This window comes from Chroicocephalus ridibundus, chromosome 14 (assembly GCF_963924245.1).
Source record: "Chroicocephalus ridibundus chromosome 14, bChrRid1.1, whole genome shotgun sequence".
Lineage (NCBI taxonomy): Eukaryota > Metazoa > Chordata > Aves > Charadriiformes > Laridae > Chroicocephalus > Chroicocephalus ridibundus.
In genome coordinates this window covers 11,869,085-11,895,308 of record NC_086297.1, presented here as the reverse complement: position 1 = coordinate 11,895,308, position 26,224 = coordinate 11,869,085, and the positions used below count along the sequence as shown (strand labels likewise).

The window sequence follows — 26,224 nt, the reverse complement described above, 5'->3', positions numbered from 1 at the left end:
TGGTATGCGAGACAGCGACAAAACAAGCAATGACCTGGCAGTAACACGCAAGATTTTTCCAGGACGGTGACATCTTCTCCCGTCGCATGCCACCAAGAGGGAGATCCGAGCAAAAAAGGAATCAGCGGCGCGGGGAAGGGCGGAGTGGCGAAACGCCTGCGGGGTTTTGCAATGCTTCTCTCGCCCCGTGTCAGCTCTTTCAGATCGGTGTTACAACACGGTGGGGCCAGGTATGCGCTTGACCGGGAGAAGCCGGCATTTCCGTGTCACTGACCGCCCGGGGAGCGGCGGGGGGACGCGCCAGAGACCACCCCGGGGATGTGGGTAGGGCTGTGCCTATATAGAGTGTGAGGAAGGGCAGAGGCAGCAAGTTTCAGCTCCTCTCTCCCCTCTGCTCGGTTGTGATTTTCTCCCTGGAGGGGGAATTTCTTGATTTTTTTCACTGCTCAGCGGCACGGGGCGAGGATGGATGCTGGACTGGCCGTGGTGCTCATTATTCTCCTCCTCCTCTCCATCCTCTGGTTCCTGGACTGGAGAACCAGCAGGAAGAGAAGTCGGCTGCCTCCGGGACCAGCCCCATGGCCCATTCTGGGCAACCTATGGCAAAAGGATGTCCTGCCCCTCTACAAGACCTACGAGAAGGTAAGAGAGGAGCTGGTGGTGCCGGACTCACTCCCAGCCCCAGCAAGGCAGCAGGAGGGAATGGGAATGGGAATGGGAATGTCCTGTGTCAAAATAAAATGGGAATTGTGCAGGTGACTCTTTTCCCACCTTTCTTTTCTCTTTTTCCCTCCCTCTTGTCTTGCTCTGCCAGAGTTGCCTAAATCCCTGCTAGCGGGAGCATAATCAAGACTGTTATTGAAGTCTTTCTCCTCCTCTAAGGTGGTGCTGCGGCACCGCTGCCATCCAGACACGCTTTCCGGAGATGATGTTTTGAAATCCCAAAGCAGCAGCGGGATCAGAACCCCCTCGTCCCGGGCCAGGGCTGGGTGGGAACGGGTCGAGGACGCCGGCCTTGAGGGAGGTTCTTCCCCTCCCTGCCCGTGCATTTGCCAGTGTTGTGGCCACGAGACTTCATTTAAAATTAAATGAACGGCTGGGGTTTGGGACCCTCACTCACCACAGCTTTCCCGTCCTCCCCCAGCTCAGCAGCACGTACGGCCCCATCTTCACCGTCTGGCTGGGGCTGAAGCCGGTGGTGGTGCTCTGTGGGTACGAGGCGGTGAAGGATGCTCTGCTGGGCCACTCCGAGGAGTTTGGAGGAAGACCTGAAATACCCCTTCTGGTGCAGCTATCGAAAGACTATGGTAGGCGCCTGCATTTCTTCTAGACGCGATTGCTGTCTGGGTGAGCAGAAAGTCCCCGACTGCAGCTGTCCATGCTCATGTCTAGTGAGGGACTCAACACCCAAGACCTCAAACACCCATTTCCCACTCTGACAGTCCCTCTAACTATTAAGCCTCTTGTCCAAGGACAGTATTAATTCCAGGTAACCAGTTCCAGCTTTGTTCTGAGTTTCTGTAGAGATCCTCAGCCTTTCAGGGATGCTGTGCACGCAGCAGGGTCGTTCCTTGGCTTACTGTCCTATTGCTCCACAGCTGGGCTCAGAGCAGGGTCCCCCATTCCTGGGGAAGAGCGGTGGGGCGGGCAGGTGAGTGGTCTCCACTGCCTCCCTCCAGGTTTTATCTCCAACAACGAGAAGAAGTGGCGGGAGCTGCGGAGGTTCACGCTCAGCACCCTGCGGGACTTCGGGATGGGGAAGAGCTCCATGTCGCAGCGGGTGCAGCAGGAGGCCCAGCACCTGGTGGAGCTGCTGGCAGAACTCAAAGGTGACATGAGTCCCATCCGTCCTGGCTCCTGTGGCAGGTGGAGGACATACAACAGCCTCACGGGACATGTGTGGTCCCAGAGCTGTTTGCAATGGCTGGCGTGGACGATCCTTGAAGGGAGAGGGGTTAGGCTGCATCCCACCCAGAGAGCGCTGCAGGGCTGTGATACAGTCATGGCTTAAGGGTCGGGGTGGGAGATCCTGCTCCAGAACTGGGTGCACGTGGTGGGGGACCATGGAGGAATATTTCGTGCCCAAAGAACAGAAATAGGAAATTAAAGTGCATGGCATCGCGAACGCAAGAAAAACATATTGCTCCAGCAACACAGGGGTTATCAGGGCGATGTCCTCCTCTCTGACAAAACTGAACTGCTCAGTGCCACCACCTCTTCTGGGGCTTCCTGAATATAAGAGGAGACGGAGGCTCCGTCATACACTGGCTCCTCTGCCCTGATGTGCGGTGCTGGCCAGGGGCCGCTCATGGCAGGGAGATGTTCTGCAGCCCCCCAGGTCCCCAGGGCACGTCAGCAGGAGCCCAAAGCACCCGGAGATGCCTCTGCTTTCCTCAATCCCAACCACTGGGGAGGGGTTTAGGAGCAAGGAGGTCGATGTAGGAGCCCACAGCGCAGGAGGGCCCTTTGCTTGGGCTGTTAGGCCCAGCAGATTCAACCAGGGCTCAGAGTTCAAAGGACAGGGGCTCGAAGGGGGAGGAAGGGTGTTTTCTGTGTTGAAGCAAATAACTGTTGACTTTCTGATGCCTTTCTTGCCACTTTTGTGGCTGCAGGAAATGCCTTTGAGCCGATGACAATGTTCAGACACGCAGTCGCCAACGTGATCTGCTCCGTTGTCTTCGGGAGCCGTTACAGCTACAGCGACACAGCCTTTCTGGAGCTACTGAACGTGATCGGGAACTACATCAGCTTCTTCCTCTCCCCCATCGCCGTGGTAGGCATCCACCCTCATGCCCAATGTTCTCGGGTGGTCGAGGGATGCTCCTTGGCTTTGGGTCACTCCTTGCCTTTGATGGGACAGCATGGCTTTGAGGAAAGGTACGGGAGGCTCCATCCAGACACCTGAGTCCTCCTGTTCCTCCTCCATCTGCAGGTCTACAACACCTTCCCCAACATCATGCACCGCCTCCCGGGGCCACACAGGAAAGTCCTGGCTGAATGCGAGAAGCTGAAGGACTACATCCGAGAAAGAGTCGAGCTTCACAAGCTGACGCTGGACCCCAACTGCCCCCGGGACTACATCGACTGTTTCCTTATGAAAGCGGAGAAGGTAGAGGTGGTGCAAAGTGGGGCGAGGGCTGCCCTCCAGACCTGGCTGCAGCCTGGAAAATCACCCAGATGACACTGAATCCCCTCCCTACCGTGTCCTTGCAGGAGAAGAGCAGCCCGGAGAAGATGTACAGCAACGAAGACTTGGTCATGTCAGTATTCAACCTCTTTGGTGCCGGGACAGTGACAACTAGCAACGCCCTGGTCTTCTGCCTCTTAATACTGGCAAAATATCCCCGTATTCAAGGTAAGGGCAGCAAAATGCATCTGCTCCCTGTGCCTGAGGAGGTCACGGTGCAGCAAAGACACAGACAGAGAGTCCCAGCCCTGGTGGGTCCTGTTTGGGGGGAGACCAAAATCATCCCGCATGGGTCACCCAAGGGTGACAGCCATCACAGCCACAGACACGCCGGGGGATCCGGGTACCTGATCCCTTTTTTCCATCCCTGCTTGTGCAGGTGGCCCCAGACTGGCCTATGAAAGATGCCTTGAACCCTCCAGATCTGGGGAGGTACATGGTCAGAGACCCTATTTCTGGTCTCTATGAGGGTTTATGCCGGTTTCTCCCTCTCTGCTAGATCATCCTTTGACTCTAGGATAGGTGTCCAGGGAGGCCAGTAAGAATTTACGGGGGGTTTTGCACAGCAAGCACTGCAGCTCCACGCCTGCCTTTTCCCCAGCCAAGGTCCAGGAGGAGATCGATGCGGTGGTGGGTGCTGGCTCTGCTCCCAGCACAGAGGACAAGCTGAGGATGCCGTACACCAACGCAGTGATCCACGAGCTGCAGCGCTTCCACAAGACCCGTATCGAGAACTTCCCGCGGATGACAACGCAGGACGTCGTGTTCAGGGGCCACACCATCCCCAAGGTAGACATCATGGCCCTGAAGTCTCTGTGTCCCCGAGGGGAGGGGTGACAGGGGGGCTTGAATGAGATTCGCCTTGGCCCCTGGACTGTTTGCTCCCTCCTGGAGGTCCTGGGTCTTTCCCAGTCCTTGGTGGGGGGAGATAGTGATAACCTTTTAGTGGAGGAAGAGAGGGAACTTGATGCTGCTGCCAGTTCTGCCCACACACAGAATCACAGAACCACAGGCTGGCGGGGGGTCGGAAGGGCCCTCTGGAGATCACCCAGTCCAACCCCCTGCCAGAGCAGGGTCACCCACAGCAGGTGGCACAGGAACGCCTCCAGGCGGGTTTGGGATGTCTCCAGAGACGGAGACTCCACCACCTCTCGGGGCAGCCTGGGCCAGGGCTCTGCCACCCTCACAGCAAAGAAGTTCCTCCTCGTGTTGAGGTGGAACTCCCTATGCTCAAGTTTGTGCCCGTTACCCCTTGTCCTGTCCCCGGGCACCACTGACAAGAGCCTGGCCCCATCCTCCTGACACCCCCCCTTTCAGTATTGATAAGCGTTGATAAGGTGCCCCCTCAGGCGTCTTTTTTCCAGCCTGAAGAGACCCAAATCCCTCAGCCTTTCTTCACAAGAGAGGTGTTCCAGTGCCCTCAGCATCTTGGTAGCCCTTTGCTGTCCCCTCTCCAGCAGTTCCCTGTCCCTCTTGAACCGGGGAGCCCAGCACTGGACACAGCACTCCAGATGTGCCCTCCCCAGGGCAGAGCAGAGGGGGAGGATGACCTCCCTCCACCTGCTGGCCACGCTCTTTTTAACATATCCCAGGACACCATTGGCCTTCTTGGCCACAAGGCTGGCACACCCGTGTCCCTTGCCTGTCCTGGAAAACACCTCTTTCCACCAGGGAGACGGCCGCAGGCCCAGGTTTGACTGCAAGCGTTTTGTACAGCACCCACCTTGAAGGAACACCTCCCTCCTTTGGACCTTGTGCAGCGAGAGGGGTTTTAACGTAAAACAATGGGAATAACTCAATAATTTCTGTCTCATGAGGTGCACAGAGACCGGCAGGACCCCGGGGACAGCGGAGCCCCACAACAGTTGTCCCTGCCTGGCACAGAGCCATCGCTCTGGGCTGCATCCCTACGGGCATCGGAGTGGGCATCGGGGGGTGCACCCAGCCTCTCCCCATGCCCTCCAGATGCTCCTCACTTGCTAATAATCCCCCTCGGCAGAGCCCTGCGTCACGGTACTGATGTTCCTCCTTGCCCTGTCCCTCTCCCACAGGGCACAGTTGTGATTCCGGTATTTTCTTCCGTGCATACGGATCCAACCCAGTGGGAGAACCCCAAGGAAGTCGACCCAGGGCACTTCTTGGATGAGAAGGGCGAGTTCAGGAAACGTGAAGCCTTCATGGCTTTCTCAGCAGGTCAGTGCTTAACCCCCACACAGCCACCTTGGCCGTCACCCTGCCTGCATCGACTCCCAGCACCGCCAGCGTGAATATCAGTTGGCGCCAAAGTTATACCCATGATATGAACTTTCTCGCTATCCTTTTACGCCCTTTTTTCCCCAAGCGCTGGGTGAAGCCCTCAGCCCGGTGCTCACCCTCCGCTTCCCATGTCCCCAGGGAAGAGGATGTGCCCAGGAGAGGCGCTGGCCCGCATCGAGCTCTTCCTTTTCCTCACCACCCTGCTGCAGAACTTCACCTTCCAGCTCGCCATCGAGCACAAGGAGACCGATTTATTCTCCCTATGGCTCGAGATAGAGAGGAGGGCGATACCAGGCATGTTCTTCGCTATTCCGCGCCCGGTGTCCTCTTAAGCAGAGAGGAGCAGGGAGGAAGAAGATGTCTTCCAGGTGCCTTCACTTCTTCTGCAATCAGAGCAAGCGACGCCACCATGAACGCTACAGCAGCAGCCACCAAGGAGGGTGGCTTTGAGCTTCTCCTCGGAGATCTGCCAGGCATCTCTGCCACCAGCTCCGTGGGCATCCTTGGCTCCCAACCCTTCCCCTCCACGTCCCTGTAACACGAGGAAGACAGCGCTGGTTTTCCTCCCCCCGTATCTATTGGCTCCAGTCAAACCTCTTGCTCCTTGGGGCAGGGCTGCCTGTGGCTCCCCGGCTCGGCTGGGCGCTCCCTCGTTTTGGCACTTCTGCAATAAAAATAACCGTCGCAACTGGATGCTGGTGTTTGTAAGAACGCTTGAGGTGCCTCTCGACGTAAGGGCGGTGACGCTCAGGCTTCCCTGCCCTCCGCAGGCGGTCCGTCAGCCAGGACAAACCAAGGTGACAGGCACCTAACGCTTCTGCTTCCCTGCTTTGTCCCCTCTCTCTGTGCATTACACAGAGGCTGTGACACTGCAAATCACCATCACTTCTGTCCCCGCACCTCATGAACGCCTTTTAGGCCATCGAAATGTTAAAAAAATGATGCACAGGGGGAAACGTGCTACAGGACAGCGGTGCCGTGCTTGGCAAGCAAGACGTATTCTGCCAGCAAAGTCACCGCGTCCCTCTCAGGGTGCTCGCGCTGCCTGAACCACCCCTGCAGGAAGAGGGATGCACTTGCCAGCCCCCAGGCATGCTCCAGCCTTTATTCCAAAACATTGGGACTTTAAAGAAAAAGGGTTTTTTTCTTTAAATACTCGTGCAAGGGCAAAATAACCCAGACGCACTCAGCCCAGCCTCCTTCCGCCAGCTGAATGTGTCTTCAGGCTTTGGAAAACCAGTAAGTTTCCCATTGCTTCCAGTTCTCCCAGATACAGGACTTCAGCTCCATGTCTGTTCCCAGGGTGTCTTCATCTTTCCCAGGTTTTTGTGTGTCCCAGGACAGACGGAGCCAGGGAAACATTCGGTTTGCTTTAGCTGATTTGCCTCCGCGGCTTTTAATCTTCAAATGAATCTTACACATCTCAGGAATGTATCGCTAATCCCCGTAGCTCTGAGGCAGGGAGGGCTCCCCAGGACAGGCAGAGACACCTGAGCTCTTCCAGCAGCAAAATGCTTTCAGCTGGAGAAGGTTTCCAATAAAAGGCCTGAGCTGCAGCACACAGGAGCTGTAGCTCAGGAGAAGTTGTGGAAAAGGGCTTAGGGGTGCTGGTGGATGAGAAGCTCAACGTGAACCAACAATGTGTGCTTGTAGCCCAGAAGGCCAGTTGCATCCTGGGCCACATCAAAAGAAGCGTGGCCAGCAGATCCAGAGAGGGGATTCTGCTCCGCTCTGGTGAGACCCCACCTGGAGTCCTGTGTCCAGCTCCGGAGCCCTCAGCACAAGAAGGACATGGACCTGTTGGAGCGGGGCCAGAGGAGGCCACAAAGATGATCTGAGGGCTGGAGCCCCTCTGCTGTGAGGACAGGCTGAGAGAGCTGGGGGGGTTCAGCCTGGAGAAGAGAAGGCTCCGGGGAGACCTTAGAGCCCCTTCCAGTCCCTAAAGGGGCTCCAGGAAAGCTGGGGAGGGGCTGTTTGCGAGGGCATGTAGCGACAGGACGAGGGGAAATGGTTTAAACTAGAGCAGGGCGGGTTTAGATGAGACATTAGGCAGAAGTTCTTTCCACTGAGGGTGGTGAGACGCTGGCCCAGGTTGCCCAGAGAGGTGGGGGAGGCCCCATCCCTGGAGACATTCAAGGCCAGGCTGGATGAGGCTCTGAGCAACCTGATCCAGTTGAAGATGTCCCTGCTGACTGCAGGGGGGTTGGACTAGATGGCCTTGAGAGGTCCCTTCCAACCCAACGCATTTGGTGATTCTAGAATGCTGTGGGAGAGAAGGGATAAAAGCAACATGCAGCTTGCTGTCTCAGCTGTGGGGCTGTGCCTCTCTGAGGTCCTTCATGTCAATATTTACCTCTAGCAAATACTCTTGGGTGCTGGCTCTGCTCCGTGAGCTCCTGTGCAGCTGGGGAAGTCACTCTGGGGCTTGTTTGAGAGGAGCTGGCAGCGTGGGATGTGCTCCCAGCTGTCCCCTTCTCCCTGCCCAGGGGCTTAGGCTTGTTGCAGTGGGGCTGGGGGTCTCTATGAAGCCTGGGACTGGAGGGCAGGGGGGCTGTTGGGGTTTTGTGGGGGTCTCCAGGCTGGTTTTGGTGGGTGTTGCCTTGCACCTCCCTGCAAGCACGGAAAGGGGAGAGCAGGGAGCGTGCCTCGGGGAGAGGTGCCTGTGCCCTCCCGGAGGTAGGTGACACCGGGGGTGTTGGGGACTTTTCTCACCCTGGGCCAGCGGTTCCTCGATGGTGGGTGCTGCCATCCCGAATGGCCCATTTTGCCAGTAAAGATTATTTCCTAGATACCACCGCGAGAGGGGCGTTTCTGTGCGTAGGGAGTGAAATGCATCTCTGGGAGGGCTTGTGATCTCTTCAGGGGGGGAGCTCCAAGCTTTGATTAATTGATTAATTTGAGGCAGCCTGTAGCTGGGTTTGGAGCCGGTGAAAAGGGGTGGATTTGCTGTCAGGTAGCTCTTAGTGGCAGGAAAACAACCCTGCACTGGAGAAGAATGGCTGAGGCCGGAGCCCTGCTCTTCTCTGCTTAGGAGTTACCTTAAAATCCTGCGTGGGGACGTGTGTGGGATGACGACTTGAGTGCCCGAGCCCGTTGCCCTGCCAGCTTTGTGCAGCGCGTTTGTTTTGCAAGCGCCAAACTTGAAACCACAGCACCAGCGGTGCCGGAATCTCCGGAGGATGGAGAGAGCATCATGTTCTCATCCAACGCTGCCTTTTCCACTCCCGCCTCTGCCGAAGCGAGAGCCCAGTGGGCACGCGAGAGCCCCGAAACTGCCGTGCACAGGTACGCAGCCCCGCTCTCCGAACGCGTTTGTGCCCGTCTCCGCAAGGGATGAGGGGGTATGAGTTTATTGCGGCTTTCCCCTCTGGGCTGCTCTGCAAGGCTCCGTCTTCTTGTCAAAAAGTCGTGTTGTTGTTTTGTTGTGTGTGTTTTTTCTTTTTAATGACTTACCTAATCCTCCTACCTTCTCCTAAATTATGGATGAACCAGCCTGTACTCATATTCTACGTGCGTTTTTTGACTCATTAGATGACTAAATAGAATCTTTTTTCAAGCTGGGGAAGCTTGGGACTCAGGAAACTAAGTGAAAAAAAACAAACCCAAACCAAACATGCGTTTGACCAAAACAACCTGATTTAAAGCATTTTTGCCTGACCTCTTTCCAACATCCCCCTGGATCGGCACTTATTGCCCCTGGGTTTCCGTGCCTGAAAACCAGATGCTGGGGCGTCCCAAGGCTGGCGGTGCTCCTGCTTCCCCGAGGACTTTTTTTTGGTTTTACGCCTGTTTCCTTTATTTTTCCAGCTGATTTGTGCTCTTTCGGGGAGGGGGGGGAACTGCAGTGCCCCCGTCCCACCTGCGGGCTCCCATCCTTGCTGGCGGGACCCCGAAAGCGGGTGCCGTTGAGCGGCTCTTTGCGGTGGGGGCGGCTATTAGCAGCGCTACGGCCCGGCGGGCGGAGGTTTGCGGTAGCGGGTGTCTCCTAGCAGCCGCGACGCGACGGGGACGGGCGGCGTGGTGGGGGGGGGGACGACACGACGCGACACACACGAGTCCCGCCGCCCCCCCCCTCCCCACACCGAGGGCAGGTAAGGGGGCACCGAACCGCCGGGGATCCCCGGCAGCATCGCCGGGGCCTGTGGCCGCCCCCCCCGCGCCCCCGGCCGGGTGTGGGAGCGGGGCCTGTCTGCGCCCGGGCGTGGGGACAGCGGGACACCCGGCCGAGCTTCAGGTGACGCGTCATTTGCTGCGTATCGGGCAGAAAAGAGTGGACCGAAAAACCAAACCCCAACCAACCAGTCCCGACGGCGGTCGGGCCCGCGGGGCTTGATTTTTTTGGGGGTGCTGACGCCGCGGTGGTTTCGCCTCTGGTGCTTTTTAGAAGTTCTCGGTGGAGCGGAGGCAGATGCCACCCTGCTGGGGCCGTGCCGGGTCCCCCCGAGCTGCGAAATTCCTCTTGGTTTCTCCCAGCTCAGGCTCGCAAAGCCTGAACTTCGCAGGAACTGGAAGGAACTCCTCTGGGCGCAGGTCGGGAGGTGTCCGGCTCTGGAGCCCTCAGCACAAGGAGGGCACGGAGCTGTTGGAGCGGGGCCGGAGGAGGCCCCGGAGATGCTGGGAGGGCTGGAGCCCCTCTGCTGTGAGGACAGGCTGAGAGAGCTGGGGGGGTTCAGCCTGGAGAAGAGAAGGCTCCGGGGAGACCTTCCAGCCCCTTCCAGTCCCTAAAGGGGCTCCAGGAAAGCTGGGGAGGGACTCTGGATCAGGGAGTGTAATGATAGGACACAGGGTAACAGCCTCAAACTGACCTAGGGGAGATTTAGGTTGGATATTAGGAAGAAATTCTTGGCTGTGAGGGTGGTGAGCCCCTGGCCCAGGTTGCCCAGAGAAGCTGTGGCTGCCCCATCCCTGGAGGGGTTCAAGGCCAGGCTGGACAGGGCTTGGAGCAACCTGGGCTGGTGGGAGGTGTCCCTGCCCAGGGCAGGGGGGTTGGAACGAGGTGATCTTTTAAGGTCCCTTCCAACCCAAACCATTCTGTGATGATGTCTCACAGCGCAGGTGGCTTTTAGCAGACCCTTCCCTGCAGGGTCAGCAACTACTGAGCCCTGTTTTGGTGGAGAGAAACAGCACGCAGCCTGTGCCGGTGCTCCTCCTTGCTGGGGAACGAGCTGCACTTCGCAGAGTGGTGGGGCTGGGATTATGAGCTGCGTGTGAGCGTATCTCCTGTCCCCTGGGGAACGCGGGGTGCTGCAGCCACCCTTAGCTGTTTGTCCCAGAGGTGAAGATCTGCCTCTCGGCGTTCTCGGGGCGTGCTGTGGGCCAGCCTGCAGTCGGAGGAGATGCCCAGGCTGTGCATCCCCGGGGGACAAGCGCTGTGGTCCAGGGGTGATGCTGTTGTGGTTTAACCCCAAGTCGGCAACTAGAACCACGCAGCGGCTCCCTCGCCCCCCACTTTTTTCCTCCCAAGAAGGGTGGGGGAAGAAGAAAAAAAAAAAAGAGGGGAAAGGGAGGAAAAAAAACCCAACCCCTCATGGGTTGAGATAAATACAGTTTAATAGAAATAATAACAGAAAAGGAAAAATTAACAATGACGACACAGGTGACTCTCACCACCCAGTGAATTGGCACTGTCTGGAGCAGTGATTGCGGATTCCCAGCCAACCCCCATTCCTACACCGAGCATGACATCCATGGTATGGAGTACTTCATCGGCCATTCCATCCTTCTGTCCATTTTTCTAGGGGAAGCTGAAAAAAAAGTCCTTGAACAGAGTAAATATCACTTAGCAACAACCAAAACCACCAGGTATTCTTCACCTTCCTTTCACAGCAATCACTAGATAGGAAATTAACTCTTTCCCAGCTGAAACCAGCAGAGGTGCTAAGATGGAGGTAACGTTCCCTTCTGCCATCTGCAGGAGTTTGGCACCTCCAAATGCTGCTGCTCTGGCTGTTCCCCCTCCTCTAGCAAGCATTTTATCACATTTGTCAAAATTCCCTGTGCGGGCAGTACAAAAGAGTAAGTGCCGAAAGAAGCGACCCAACCAGCATAACCATTAATTGTAGCTCGATTTGCCTTGTGCTGTTAAGCTCCTGGTTAATACCGCAAATCTGGGATCATTTAGGTCTCCGATCCCTTCGGCTGCAGGAAATGAGTGGGCAAAGCCGGGGGCACAGGTCGCGGAGGGAACGGGGTGTTCTTGGCAGCAGGAGATGGGGCCGGATGGGGCTCAGACCTGGCAGCTTTGTCCTGACCCAGCATCAGCCTCCCGGAGCCAGCTCCGCCTCGGAGCCAGCTGTATGTGTGCAAGTAACCCTGCAGATGAGGGCGTCATTAAAGGGGTGATAAATATAGCCTATAATGAATTATTGTTGACAACAGCATAATGATAAGAACTTTCTCCTGAATTCTTCTGGGTAATGTGTCTCAGGTTGTGAACGGAATGTTTTAGGTAGTGAAAACCACGCGAAAGAAAGCGCTGAAGGGACCAATCCTGCATAGCTAGACTAAATAATACAGTACGATTTCCTTATGAGATACTTAATAGAATCATGGAAAAGACCTTTAAGATCATCAAGTCCAACCGTTAATTTAGCACTGCCAAGTCCACCGCTAAACCATGTCCCTAATGCCACATCTTTTAAATACCTCCAGGAGTGGTGACTCAGCCACTTCCCTGGGCAGCCTGCTCCAATCTTTGATACCCCTTACGGTCAAGAAACTATTCCTAATAATGAATCTGAACCTTCCCTGGTGCAACTTGGGGCCATACTACTCTAACTTCTGCAATCCCCGAATTCAGCTCTAAGAAGCCTACTGGGATTGTAAGGTTTGACCCTTTGCTGAATTCTTCCAGAGGAAGATGATGGACGGATCGCCGGCTGAATCCCAAAGCAGCTCCAAGGAAGACAGCTGTCCTCAGCCCGGTGCCCAGATTCGATTTCCGCTGTGGTCTGCCAGCACTTCTTCTGCAGCCCTTAGAAATAAATCCTCATCTGCGAGAACTGGCCGGCTTGGTAAGATGGGGTGCCGCTGCCTGAGTGTTTAATACTGGAGAAAATCTATGGTGTTTCATACCAGAATATTAACAACGGGCGCCACTTAGGAACAATTCTGTTCTGGGTCACTTTGAGGGGGGAAACAAACCACCATGGCAGTAATTAGCTGGGAAGTGCCATGCAAGAGGAGGTGATGCCATTCAACAGATGCTTGTCTTTGCTCTGAGTCGCTCCCCCAGTTTGCCGAGGTGCTGCCGGTGCGCTCGTAAAGAATAGGGAAAAGAGAGCGTCTCCCTTGTTGCTCACGGCATGGACTGAGATCTTCTCTCAGGTTCAAGGGCTTCCACCAGCACAACTTGAATTTCAAAAGGTAGCACTGTGGCTGCCGTTGCACCTGGAAGGAAGGACCAGCTTACGCTATGGGAGCGTTGCAGTTTGTCAAAGATGCCCAGACACCTTCATCTGCAGGAACTCCCGACGTGAGGAGGGCATTAGCTGCATTTACCCTTCCGTTATCTCAGGGACAACAGAGAAATCTGTCCCCCGTTCTTTCCTCCTGCAATGTCATAAACCCAAGTCAAATTTTTACTGAAGAAAACCTAATGGCTAAAGGAAGAGAAGGTTTTCCACTCTTTTCAGGAAAGAAGTGCTGTGTCCTTGGCATGAGGTTGTTTTGATATTCCCCCTTGGAGGCTGGGGCAGACGCCCTCCCACGCTGGTGGTTGCTGTAGATAGAGGTGGAAGAGGTAAAGTATCTTGTGTTTGTAAAGGGAAAACTGTCACACCGCGTCCCCATCAAGCTCACTCAGGGTCTCCTGTGGCCCCTTGGGTCTCCTGACTTTTCCAACCAACTCTTGCAGGGCCATTACTAACCGTTAATACCATTAATAGCCACCAAAGCTCAAGCGCTCACAAGACTGTCAATTCTTCTGTCTTCTAGGCGGTCAGCCACCAGCAATGCACTTCTGGCCCCAAAACACCGAGTGCCTCATCCAGGAGGGTCCTGATGCAGAGGACAACTCACCTATGATGTCCTCAGCCCATCAAGGTGACGCCGTGGTTCCTGCATCTCTCCAGTCATCCTCTAATGTCGGCCCATCCAAGGACTTCATTCGCTGCCTGCCACTTCAACTGTCCATGTACATCCTGGGTAAAGCTGCTCTGATTTTTCCAAAGGTGGTTTCCCCTAAGGGTCATGGATGGGGTTTAACGTGGACAGGGGTCAGTCATTCTGTCCTTTTAATTCCACAGGGTTTTTGGATCAAAAATCCCTCCATGCATGTGCTGCCGTGAGTAGATGCTGGGCTTTTATGGCTGAAGAAGTCAAGAGGGAACGTGTGTGTAAAAGGATGACACAGGAGAAGATCTTGTATTTGCAGGTATGATGTCTGGGCTTCTGCAATTATTATGCCTTTCAAAAAGGGTCTGTTTTTCTGCTACTGCCCAAGCCATTAGACGGAGATGCTTTTACTAGAGATTCCCTCCCAACTTCCCCCTGTTCCTACTCCTTGCATCCACAGAGCTAAGCCAGGTTAGATGTTGACACAGTCACAAGTAAGCACAGCAGAGTAGCCTTTACTGACCTTTGCAGAGCCTGGGACTCTAAAAATGGATCAAAACATTCTTGTAATCAAGAAAACAGTGTTTGGTCACAAATTTTAGAATCATAGAATGGTTTGGGTTGGAAGGGACCTTGAAGCCCATCCAGTGGCACCCCCTGCCCTGGGCAGGGACACCTCCCACCAGCCCAGGTTGCTCCAAGCCCCGTCCAACCTGGCCTTGAACCCCTCCAGGGATGGGGCAGCCACAGCTTCTCTGGGCAACCTGGGCCAGTGCCAATACTGGACTTCCAGGAGCTAGTGGAAATGGGGCAGAGCTACAACAGCTCCCTGAGGCATCTCAAAAATGAGCTTTATTTGCTCTGCAAGGAAGGCGGGAATGCTAGGGTTCCCTGTGAGGAGTCAGAGCTGGTGGTCGGGACGCAGTACAGCGGTACGTCTAGGAAAGGCTTGTCCTTTAGTACAGACCTGCCACAGACCAAGCTAAGTGTAAAGGGAAATCCCTGAGAGACAAAGTCTTTTCACGCTTTGAGTTGTGAAGAGAGCATGGAAATCTCAGCTCGGTGCTAGCATTCCAAGGAGGCTTAATGGAAGGTTCCGCACATTAAAAATGAATCTTTGATATTGATAAAGATGTTTGGAGAGCCTCTCATCTCACTGGGTCTGGATTCTGAATCAACTGAGCGCTCACCAAAGATGAGGTGCACTTTGAAGTCTCTCTTTCCTGGTGAAATGGAAAAGTTTTGCAGCTTATTAAAAGCTTAAGACTAAAGTTTGGGGGGAGGGTGGGGTGGGGAAGAAATTATTTTTTACAAGAAGTTAAATTTTATACCAACAAAGTGGTAAATGCAAGCCAGGTCTCTTAAACTGTGAGAGCAAGCCAGTGTGTGCAGCTCGGCTTTGCACGTAATTCAGCATCTCACGGAGATGCCGAAGCACCAAGACACGAGCAGCAGCACCCTCTGTGTGCGTGGGCTCTGCAGCGACTGTGTTGCCTCTATTGGTTCATTCCAGGGGTCGTCCCCAAGAGGAGCGGTTTCAAACTATGCTAAAACAGTCAACGTGACAATTCCACAGTTAAACGAAGAGGGTGATGTCATCAAAGAGCAAGGCCATGATCGGGAAAGTATAACAAAGGTGCGTTGGAAGTTGTTTGCTTTCGCTGGATCCCGCATCTCGGTGTTTGGGGAGGAAGGAGGGAATGGTGGTCTTGGCGGACAGGACTGAATTGAGGGTTGCTGTGCTCTTCTCCCCCTCCTGCTTCTGGTTTGCACCATCGTGAGCAATTCGTAAGGACCTTCTTGCGTGGGAGCCTGCCTCCCTGAACTCCTGCCTTCATCGCAGGATAATAGAATTGCCCAGGTTGGAAGGGACCTTGCAGATCATTGAGTCCAACCATCAACCTAACGCTGCCAACTCCACCACTAAACCATATCACTAAGCACTACGCCTACCCATCTTTTAAGCACCTCCAGGATCCCAGTTGCATGAATAGCTGTGAGGTGCTGGCAAGGGAAGGCGGCGTCAGGAGTTCACGGCCTTTTTCCCAAAGAATAAAGGCTGCAGCTGTCAGGTCTTCCATTTTTGCCACGGAACACGGCATGGGAACAACCAGGACGTTCTCGCACTCTGGGTGTCCCTTACCAGCACTCTCTGACTCTGTTGGTCTCATCGCTATAGTGGGGACCAAGCGGATACATTTAATGCTACAGAATAATGCTGCAGTCCCCCCGCCCTGACTTATATTTTCCTATTTCTCTTTCCATCGGGAGGAGGAAGACAATCTGCAGGCCGTCTATCGCGACCTGCAAACCGACACGATTCAGTTGGAAGAGAGAAATGTCTTTTGTGGCTCCTACAATATTCGTGTCCTGACAGACCGGTGAGTAGACTGCCTGGCTGTAGGGCCAAACGGTGGCTTCTAAAAACCTCTCCTGTTCCTTGCAATCCTTCTGTGGGAGTCTGTGGCTGGAGAAGGGTCCCTCAGCATCAGTGCGAAGAAATCCTCGGTGTCACATCCAGTTATGTATAAAGATATCAAGGTTGTTAACCCGCTAAAGCTCATCTCACTATTTCTTATCCAGCCCAGACCGAAGCAGAATAATCCATTACAGTGGTGGAAACTTGGTAGCCGTTGGCTCTGCAGACCGAAAAGTGAGGCTTCTGGACATGTCGGGAATGAAAGAAGTGCCACCTCTTCTTTCCGGCCATGCTGGGAGCATCAAAGCACTCTTCCTCCATGAGCAGAAAGGGTTCATTCTCAGCGCAAGCTTTGATCTCAGCATCAGGTGAGCAGCACGGGGGCTGTGCCCCAGGACACCAGCCCCTCGGCAAACCTGGGAAAAACGAGACTTTAACCCTTCCACCCCGACCTTTAGGAATCCTCCTTCCTATCCTTTTCATTAAAGGAGAGTAGATATGGAAACGCATTCCCCACTCACGCGGGACAGCTGCTGTTTCCCAGTGTCACCCAGTACTGAATGATGAAGTAGGAAGATAAGTGACGTGCAGGTTTTCCTATGGGAAACACATCTGGCGTTTTAAGATGCTTTAGGGACTTGCAGTGAGATTCTGGCCTTGCCAAGCGCAGCGTCGGGTCCGGGGAGGCTGGGTTTGCCCATGCCATTTTGGCTAAGCAGGTTCAACACGGTTGTACGCCTGCACCTCTCCCGGCACTGCCCCCTGAAACAAGGGGTGGGTGGAGATGGTCAGCTCTTACCTCTTCTTTATCACTAAATCTCAGAAACATCACAATGAAGGGTGAAAAGTTAAACAGCCGGCTGTCTGGCTCTGGTGTGGCGATTGCACAACTTCATTGAAGGCGGCATTTAACAAAAAGGGAGTTTATACCAGCTCAGGCTCTGCCCTCCCTGCTCTTCCCACTCCAAAAGGGCTGTTTGTTTAAGCGCAGGCTTGAGTTGTCTAGATAAAGTCAACAGAAAGCCTCTTGGCACCGGCCGGTAACAAAACAACTTTATCTGTAATGCTCTACATTTTAAGGTTAACTGAAGGTGACCGTGCCAAAGGTGAAATGCGTGAAATCTAGACACGCGTTTCCAGGCAGTTTGGAGGCAAAAGAACAACGTATATTGGTAAAAATTTAATGCTGAGCCTGACTTGATCATTCCAAATCCTCCGACACCTTAGTGGAATGACTCCTGATTTTAACCCAGTGTGTGTGGGAGAAAAGCTGGGCCTGTTAAGCAGGGAATAATGACCAAGCCATCAATTGAGTTAATCACTGTATTCCCTTTTTGGCCGGCCCTCTGTAGGTGCTGGAATATACGCAGTGGTGCTTGTATGAAAGTCTTTAACGGGCACTGCGGGACGATCACCTGCTTGGATTTCCATGAGGAGCAGTTTGTGTCAGGAGCCAGAGACGGGATGGTAAAAGGTGAGAGCCAAGACCGGCAGCTTCCCGGCCAAAGGCAAGCAGTGGTGAGCGATGGGCAACGTGCCTGGGAGATGTGTGACGAATCGGATGGTGAATTTTAGTATCTCATATTTTTGCTACCAGAAGAGCCTCAGCTGACACGCACGCACACACAAGACCCCTGCGTCACCAAATAAATTCTCATTATTTCTGCTTTTACGCCGTTTCAATGGCTTCGTGGCCATAGGGCCAGACCGAATCTCGGGAGAGCGGTATCAGCTTTCAGCTTGCCCAGAGATTTCCTTGGTTTTGGCTTATAGAAAAGGATGTGCCATTTTCTGCACTTCCCACTTGAAAATTTTGCCATGCGATTACACTCTATAAGCCAACACCTGGCTCCACGCAGAGCTCCAGGTACAAGGTGCAACTGTAATTCCAATAGTATCTTGTAACTAAGTTAGAAAAAAAAAACCAACAACCTGTCGTGGGGGCATAAATAGTTAATATTTCTCCCTTTTGCCGCTGACAGTGTGGAGCCTGGAGAGTGGGAAATGCCTCAAGACTCTGAAGCACGGCGGGGGTGTTTGGGTGGTTAAAACGGATGGTGCCCGTGTCGTCAGCGGGTGCGACCGAGGGCTGGCGAAGGTCTGGTGTGCCGAGACCGGCACTCTCATCAAAGTGAGTTTCTTCATAGGTGGAGAATTTCGTGCTAAATTTTCCAAAATCTCCCGTGCTAGTTTTGGAGCTTTTCGCTTATGCTGAAGACTTTATTTAAAAAAAATAATAAAAAATCCAAAAAACCAAAACCAAACGCTGTTTAAACTGATAAAAGAAACTGCAGAGTTATTGGTGAGCAAACAGCGTAAAAACCAATTTGAAAACGATTGCCAGTTTTACCCCAGGGTTTGATTTCCCTTCCTTAATGCCCATCATTACACGGTCTCTGCAGAGACATTAATTTCTCTCCTGTGGAAACATTGAGAAGCTGGGAAGAGGGCGAGAGGGCTTGACTAACAGCTCTCGGGGTCGGAGGTGTCATGGGCTAGCCCCAACACTAAGAAACTTGCTCCCAGAACCAGTTTATGAAGCTGAAGGAGCTGGATAACTGCTCTGCAATGTTAAAGATTGAGGCCGGAGTCTGCGAATTACCTTTAGCAGGCGCCCAAAATTGGTATTAGTCCACATCTGAGAGGAGTCTATTGCTATAATCCGTGGTATTATACGGTATTATTGGTATACACACCATATAGGGTGTATTGGTATGTCATAACAACACCCAGTAAAACTGCAGCGCAGGATCTGAGGCTGGTATTGTGAACGCCGTAAGATATCGCGGCGCGGTGACGCCCAGATTGCTGACAGTGTTTCACCTCTTTCTTTTACTTTGCAGACCTTGGAGGGGCACCAAGGCCCGGTGAAGTGCTTGTCCTTTGATCAGTGGCACCTCGTCACAGGAAGCACCGACGGATACGCCCTGGGATGGAGCATGTTGGGAAACCTGAAGAGATGCCTGATAGCTTTCCGCCACCCTAAGTAGGAACCAGATGTGTTTCCAGTTGTGTTCAGCAGTCCTCTGAACCCGTACAGAAAACGTCTCCCTTGTTGGAACGGAAAATGCCTTAATTATCAGTCTTAGGCTTTGAAATATCCTCACTTTCAACAATCTTCCTCTTTAAAACAGTGTCAGGTCCCATGTGGTCGCAACCAGTGTTTGCCAGTTAAGACCTGTAACAACCTGAAACGCAAACACCCAACCCCTTGTTCACAAACAGGGATGACTTAAGGCTGACAGGGCAAAGTCCAGTATTTCAAGGATCCCAACCCGTATGCAAAAGGGTACGCGCTGCCTGGTCAAGAGAAGGTACTGTCTCTGTCAGAGGTGGCTGAGTTACACGCTGAACCCTACCAACCGTATATTATGTCACTTTCTAATACTTCAATAGCTTATTAGATCTGTGAAAACTGTAGCATGTTGTTTTCATTTACTTTCCTAGACATAAAAATGGAATTTAAAAGGCAGCAGATGGCCATAACCACACTGGTTGCTCTGAGGATGTGCTGGGTTGGTTGATCTCCGTCTCTGGAGACATTCCAAACCCGCCTGGCCGCGTTCCTGTGCCACCTGCTCTGGGTGACCCTGCTCTGGTAGGGCATTGGACTAGATGATTTCCAGAGGTCCCTTCCGAGCCCCACCAGTCTGTGATTCTGTGGTTTGGACATGGAGTGATTATGAAGGACTTCACTACTTAAATATCTCAATGAGCTTTTTTATTTAGCCTGTTGCTGGAGACAGACCTTTGCGTCTTCTCCAAGGCGCAAGAGGTAGTTGATTGTGTCTCCTTGGGAAAGCATGATGAAGGTACCAACACGGACACGTTGTGTTTTCAGGGAAGTTCTGTCTCTGGAGTTCCTCTATCTGCGAGTCATCAGCGGCTGTGCCGATGGCAAGATTCGGGTATTTAATTTCCTGACTGGGACCTGCCTGAAAGTGCTGATGGCCAACAGCAGAGGGGACCCCATATCTTCTTTCTGTGTTGCAGAAAACAGGTTGGTGACGACGGCTGCAGTCAGTCTCTGAACCAAACTAGGTAGATAACATTGCGATTTAAGGGATTAGGTATTTTTTTACTGTCCTTCTCACAAGTAAGCTTTAAAGGGCTCTACTGCTTATTGACTACTTCAATGACTCGGTTTTGTAAGCAATGGCTGAAAATAGATTTGCTTGGTCCACTCAGCAATCTACAATAGCCGGTTTCTAAACAACTTAAAATACAGCATTGGAGCAGGTCGCCCAGGGAAGTGCTGGAGTCGCCATCCCCGGAGGTATTTAAAAGATGGGTAGACGTAGTACTTGGGGACATGGTTTAGTGGTGGACTTGGCGGTGTTAGGTTTACAGTTGGAATTGAAGATCTCGAAGGTCTTTTCCAGCCTAAACGATTCTATGAAGCAACTGTAAAGCTGAGTTGAAAACCCAAATTTTTTTAAGAGGCTGGGGAATCGAGCCAAGGCCTGACAAAGCCTTCACCCCTTCCCTGACCTACTGCCTCTTTTGTAACAGCCACCCAAGGAAAATTCCTCCAGATTCCTTCACATCTGCACTTCTCAACTGAAGGTAGTTCCCAGCTTCTGTGTAAGCAGTAGCTACGACACTGGTGTGTTATCAGGGCTGTTTTGGTCACAACTCTAAACCGCAACAATATATGGGTTGTTAGGAAGAAAACTCCGTCCCACCCAGACCCAGTACACCCCTCCAATTTGGGTTTAAGTGTCCCTAGTGATACGGTATCTCCAGTTTCTTCTGGCATTGCACTGATCTAGCTCAGTCCACCGTTGGCGATTTTCATCCTAACTATTTTAAAACTATTTTGGCCATAGAGCTGGATGAAAAGAGCCCCCGGGAGCTCCTACAGAGTATGAGTTAAAATGCACAGTGTCTGACTGATGAGACTAATTGCTGTCGCTTCCGCAAAGAGGCGATGGTTATCTCAGAGCTGTTTAAGTGCCCTCAGGTTTTGCATTGCACAGAAGCAAATGGCCCTGTTAGGTAGTAATTGCTGCGTGAATGATAATTTTCACGGCTTTTCCTTCCCTTCTCCAGGCTGGTGATCAATTCACCAACCGGTCTGTTGCTGTTCCAGTTTGAGGAGGTCAGGTGGGACTATACCTTAGACACTGACCGGGAGATGGTGAGGAAGAAAAACCAACACAACGGGACTTCAGCCAGAGCACCGCTCCCCCTCCAGCCACCCGAACGCCCCAGCCTCGGCCAGATGCACCCACTTGCTCTGCAGACACCAGGTACCCACCAGTTCAATGCCGTCTTGCTGGATCCGCCGCCGGTCACCAACTCCGGAGCATCTCGAAGTATCGCATACAGCCCTTGTCGCGCTCCGGCATCATTTTCGGAAATGAGTTAGAAATAGTTTCACGTAGCCGCTGCCTTCATCCCAATCAATATGCAGACTCTCCGCTTTTTTTTTTTTTCTTTTCAGTAGACGCGCTGTTGCATTTCAATAGTTCTGTCACTTCCAGGCTTTTGTAAAACCTTTGTACCTTTTTAGAAAGGGTTGGTAGAAATTCGACGCGTTTGTCGAGACAGGCGCTGTCACTTTCTGGGTAATAGAGGAATCAGTGGTATTATTCATATTCTTACAGCTGGCGCGCGCGGAAACACGCTGCTGATTCAGTGCTTGAATTATTTATCAGAAAAGACTCTGGAAAGTCACAGGACACCTGCATTCAGGATCTGCCATCACCAGGAAGTGCAATGGCACATAAGCAGCCACCTTTTAAATTGTAACATTGTGGTGTTATTCATTTTTTTTAAATCAGCAGTTATTTAACGCGGTATGTATCGCAGATCTTCCAGCTCTGCAATCAAACTGTACGTCGCAGGTAAACTCACGGGCTAAGAAAGTTTTCGTGCTTTTGAGGCATGAACTTAATCTCCTTGATGCAGCTCTACTTGGTAACAGATCTACAGTTCGTAGAAATGGGAAACAAATAGGAAATGCACTATATTTTAATTTTAATGGCAAAAAAAAGGCATAGGTTGTGTATACATGCTTAATACTCAAAAAAAAAAAATGAACATTTGCTGTCATGTTTGAATTCTGTGAGGTTTTCTGCTAATCTTTGGATTATTTCTAATACCTAGACCTTTAGAAGCTGTGATAGGAGGCAAAACAGTAACCAAAGACTTGAGATCCCATCAGTTACGAAGATTTCATTTAATAAAAATCAAGTTTAACACCAGTGAAGTTGAGAGATGGCTTTACGTTCTGCTTTCTAGCACTCTGCTATGAACTGATGGAATCAGCAGCTTGCCAGCAGCTTTTTCTCGAGATGGAAAAGACTTTTCGTCTTCCGGCAGAGCAGCAGAAAAAGCTTTTCATCCCTGGCAGCCCAGAGCTCCACGCCTTCGCCTTGGGAAAGCCAGCGAGAGCGCTGTCTGCAAGAATCCGAGCAGATACCACCGGTAAGGGCTCTTCACAGCCAGGTAGGACGGGAATTCTTCAAACCAAGTGCGCCTAAGACGAGTGAATGGCTTAAAGAAAAGGTGAGGCTCTCTAGAAGACAGCCCCATTCTAGACGAAAGGTTTGCAGTGGTAAAACAGAGCACTTGCAAGAGCCTGTGATGGCTACAGAAGCTGCTTTAGACCTATCAAAAAATAGGAGAATCGATCAGTTCTAGCTATAAAGCCTAGTTCTCTGTATCTATTTTTGGGTGTTTTTTTTTTACTGTATCCTTATTCTATTTTTTTGATTTCTTCAACAGGTGTAGGAGAACTGTGTGCAAAGTGTATTCAAGTAGTTGGTATTTAATCAACAGCAGTAACTCAAAAAACTGTTTAAAAAAAAAAAAAATTATATGTAGATCCTCTCAGCCAGCAACAGCATGGCAACCCGAAACTTGACAATGAGATAGTACCGAGATCAGAAAAATGCGGTCTGTGGCCATATGGCGTTTGTCTCGAGTTAATTTTTCTCAGGTTTTATATTCGGAATCTGTTGGTACCTTAAAGGTTGAGGCACACTTTGAAATCTTACTGAAGAGCTGTACCAGTCAAAAGTCCCGAACCCCAGAGTCCTGGTGTTTGTAACCGAGATGCAGGATCATGTGCAGATGCGTAGATTAAACAGTTCTAAACCCCGTGAATGGGGAACAAGCAGTAATTTTCATTAGTTTGCTTTGCCGTATTCTGCTTTTCTGCGCTGTCACTTGATGTTCTCTGAAATACGTTTCCAGAGGGTGGAAGTTGCAGTTAACCAGCCTGGAAAAACAGAACCGTATTGCAAAGCAATGATACGTGAACAGCGTGGCGTTGCAAAGCGAAGTGACAAATTAATCGCTACGGCAAGGCCATGGGACTGAGCATCTTACACCGTCTGTGTCATAATCCCCATCCAGTTCTTAGCCAAGGGTGTAATCACCCAGTCCATGTCCGTCACACAGCACAGGTCCCTCTCTCCATCCGTTGGGACAGCAAAGCCAGGCTGTGAAGCACGTCTTGTGATTTCCAATCCCAATGTGGCTCCGAGTAGTAACGGTTCAAACTGGTTCTCAGGTGTTGGCTCCTTCAAAGATTTCTACCAGGAACTGCCTTGTCTTGAAGCCTTTTCCCAGTGCTGTAGGACAAGGAGGGGGTGCATGGGAAGAGGTGGTGGGGAACCTCCTTCCTTATTAGAAACCACGGTGTCAAACAAGGTGGGTGCCGAGTTATCCACCCACAAATACAACGCGCGTTACAGAACCTGACTTCAGTTTGAGCCGTACAGGCTACGGCAAGGAACACCTCTCGGTTAACGAAGACAGCATTAGCTCTGATGTTGGCAGCATCATTAACGTGGCCAAACTGCAATGGGCACCGTTGGTTTGTAGCTTCCTACGCCGCCTGTTCTGTAGATAAACTTGGGCTGTCTATATGCCTGTCAACCCAGCACCCATCCCTGGTCTTACTCTGGTACTACCCTGCCAACAGTGATCACAAAAGCTATCCTCAACTCCAAATGTGGTGTTTTGTTTTTTGGAAACAGATGGCAAATGTGAATATGGCCCTTCTCTCTATGCGCCTGCACATCCTGACGGGGCAGAAGCCGCTTTGCAGCACGAAAAGGGAAGAGACCTAAATTTTCCAATGTCCCCTGACAAGTTCTTCTTAGTGGTCAGCATGCTGCAGAAAGCCTGGAAGGCAGCCCACGTCTGCTCCAGCGTTAAGGACACTGTGAAAGTCAGGGAAGCATGGGAACCTCCACGGGAACACGGGCAATGCCGCCCTGAAAAGGTACAACTCCACAAAACCCCTCTGCAACACAAAAAGGATCAGGCAGTCCAGCTCCAACGTGTGAGGCTGCACAGCGATTCTCTGACTATGAAAAGCATTTCTACGCCCTTTGAAACCAAAATGCTGCAGCTCAAGCTGAAAAACTCTTTGCATGGACCCACTGTGAATTCCTCCATCCCTGCTCCTTCTGTCGTACGGCCCAAGACTTGTGGTTTCTCACGGGAAAAAAAAGCTCACGGTGGTCATGGTAAAGTCATTCCTCTCCCTGAAGATGGGGTTCCGCTTATTGATCCCTTTACAGCTTCTTCTGACCTGATCAATTCAACGCATGTGATGATTGCACAGATGAAAAAGAACGTGGTTTCACGGAGAATAAAGCCTTTTTGTCCATATGCTGCAGACCCTTCCCCGAGCAGCAGCGGGTTCAGGCTTCTGACAGGAAAACAGAAGGCAGCGTACGAGGCAGCGGCTGTAGCTCAGGATGAGGAACAGCAGACAAAGCTCACAGAAGATCAGCAAAGAGCACGCAAGAAAGCCTGGTTAAGGAAGGTTAAAGGCCTCCCTGTAGACTCTTTTACTGGGGAGGGGAAAATAGCGGCTCCTGAACTTGGGTTTAACACATTTATCTGAGGTAATCCCTCAGTCCAACAAACGACCAGCACCTGAGGATTCTGGTGTCCAGCTGAGTCTGCCATGTCAAGATCCCTGTGGCTTCTAAGTACACAAGACGTCTCCTGTGTAAGTTCTTCTAAGTGATATTATTGGTATCTTCAGCTGTTTCTCAAGGCAGTGAATGGATTGAATTCCAGGAGAGGACTATCTTTCTAGACCTGCTGTTTACTACAGACACAGCACGGTTTGACACTAATATGGCCCAACTGTGTGTGAAGAATAATAAAAAAATCTTACGGGAGTTCATGTGGATTGATTAGTTTATAAATGGAAGGAGTGTGGACTGAAAACTGGCTGAGCCCAGAGGGTGGTGCTCAGTTGCACGGAGTTAATTGGAGGCCAGTAACTAGTGGTGTAGCCCACGGGTCAACATCGGGTCTGATCTTGTTTAACATTGTCATTAATTAATGACGTGGGTGCTGGGGCAGGGCCTACCCGCGGCAAGTTGGCAGACGACACCACAACGCGGGGAGGTGGCTGATGCAGCAGGGGGTGGTGCTGCCACCCAGAGGGACCTGGGCAGGCTGGAGAAATGGGCTGAGGGACCTCCTGAAGTTCGGCTGAGGGACCTCCTGAAGTGCTGCCCCTGGGGTGGAGCCGCCCCAGGCACCAGGACATGCTGGGGGCCACCCAGCTGGAAAGCAGCTTCAAATCTAATTTGTATTAAATAAAAAATAAAGGTAGTGGTTTCTATTCCTGTTTTTGTGGATAAAATGCCTAAATTAACGCTCAGGACCTACGTTGCCTTGAGTTGGGAAGACAAAAACCTGTCTAGTTGTCCAACTTTGAGTAGCTGGGCCAGTGTAGCAGATACATCTCCGTTATTTTCTTGCATTAGAGACTTGAGGCAGGACATTCCTGCCCATGGTCACATCAAGGGTCCTCTCAGCAGCAGTTCTGGTTTGAGACGAAAGTCTGAAACTCTCCATACACTAGGGTGATGATTAGTTTTGGTTTATTTTAACGTCATCTTCAACTTCCAAATCCTGTGACTAAGCCAGACCTTGCTAACAGTGGAAAAATAACAATAGTTGTCCTCCAAAGAATGATAACGAAGAGGTAATAAAAACTAAGTGCCCGTGTAAAACTATGAGGAAGCCAGCAAATAACGAGGCCGTGGGAGCTGGGCTGTTGTAGCTGAGATTTGCTGCCGAAAGGGGATGGGGTCGGGGGCGGGAGGTTGGTGACTGTCCTTGCTGCAGCAGGTCTGTGCTATGGGACAGGGATTGTAGCTGTCTGGGGGGGCTTTTCCTGACGCAATTTTCTCAGACTCGAAGCAGCAAGGATTTCACGCTTAGCCACGGGATGGCACTTTCTCACAAGAAATCAGGCGTAAGCTCAGCACAGCTGCAGCCAGAGGCCCTTTGGCACAACCCCCCTGGAAAAAAGCATCTCA

The 26,224-nt window shown here is 52.0% G+C and overlaps 2 protein-coding genes across 2 annotated transcripts; both read left to right on the top strand.

Moving 5' to 3' along the window:
- Positions 1–361: 361 nt before the first annotated feature.
- On the top strand, positions 362–6,554 carry LOC134523275 (cytochrome P450 2C5-like). Its single transcript, XM_063352027.1, has 9 exons — positions 362–642; positions 1,145–1,307; positions 1,680–1,829; positions 2,613–2,773; positions 2,933–3,109; positions 3,214–3,355; positions 3,789–3,976; positions 5,239–5,380; positions 5,582–6,554. The coding sequence occupies exons 1-9, from the start codon at positions 466–468 to the stop codon at positions 5,773–5,775; spliced, it is 1,494 nt and encodes a 497-aa protein (XP_063208097.1). The 5' UTR covers positions 362–465; the 3' UTR covers positions 5,776–6,554.
- Positions 6,555–8,388: 1,834 nt separating this feature from the next.
- Positions 8,389–25,053, top strand: LOC134523282 (F-box/WD repeat-containing protein 10-like). The gene is made up of 14 exons (XM_063352045.1): positions 8,389–8,728; positions 12,297–12,456; positions 13,379–13,588; positions 13,690–13,817; positions 15,012–15,134; positions 15,770–15,879; positions 16,082–16,285; positions 17,270–17,391; positions 17,900–18,048; positions 18,761–18,903; positions 19,759–19,917; positions 20,970–21,169; positions 22,164–22,349; positions 23,909–25,053. Exons 2-14 carry the CDS (start codon positions 12,303–12,305, stop codon positions 24,784–24,786), a joined length of 2,766 nt encoding a protein of 921 aa, XP_063208115.1. The 5' UTR covers positions 8,389–8,728; positions 12,297–12,302; the 3' UTR covers positions 24,787–25,053.
- The last annotated feature ends 1,171 nt before the right edge of the window (positions 25,054–26,224 follow it).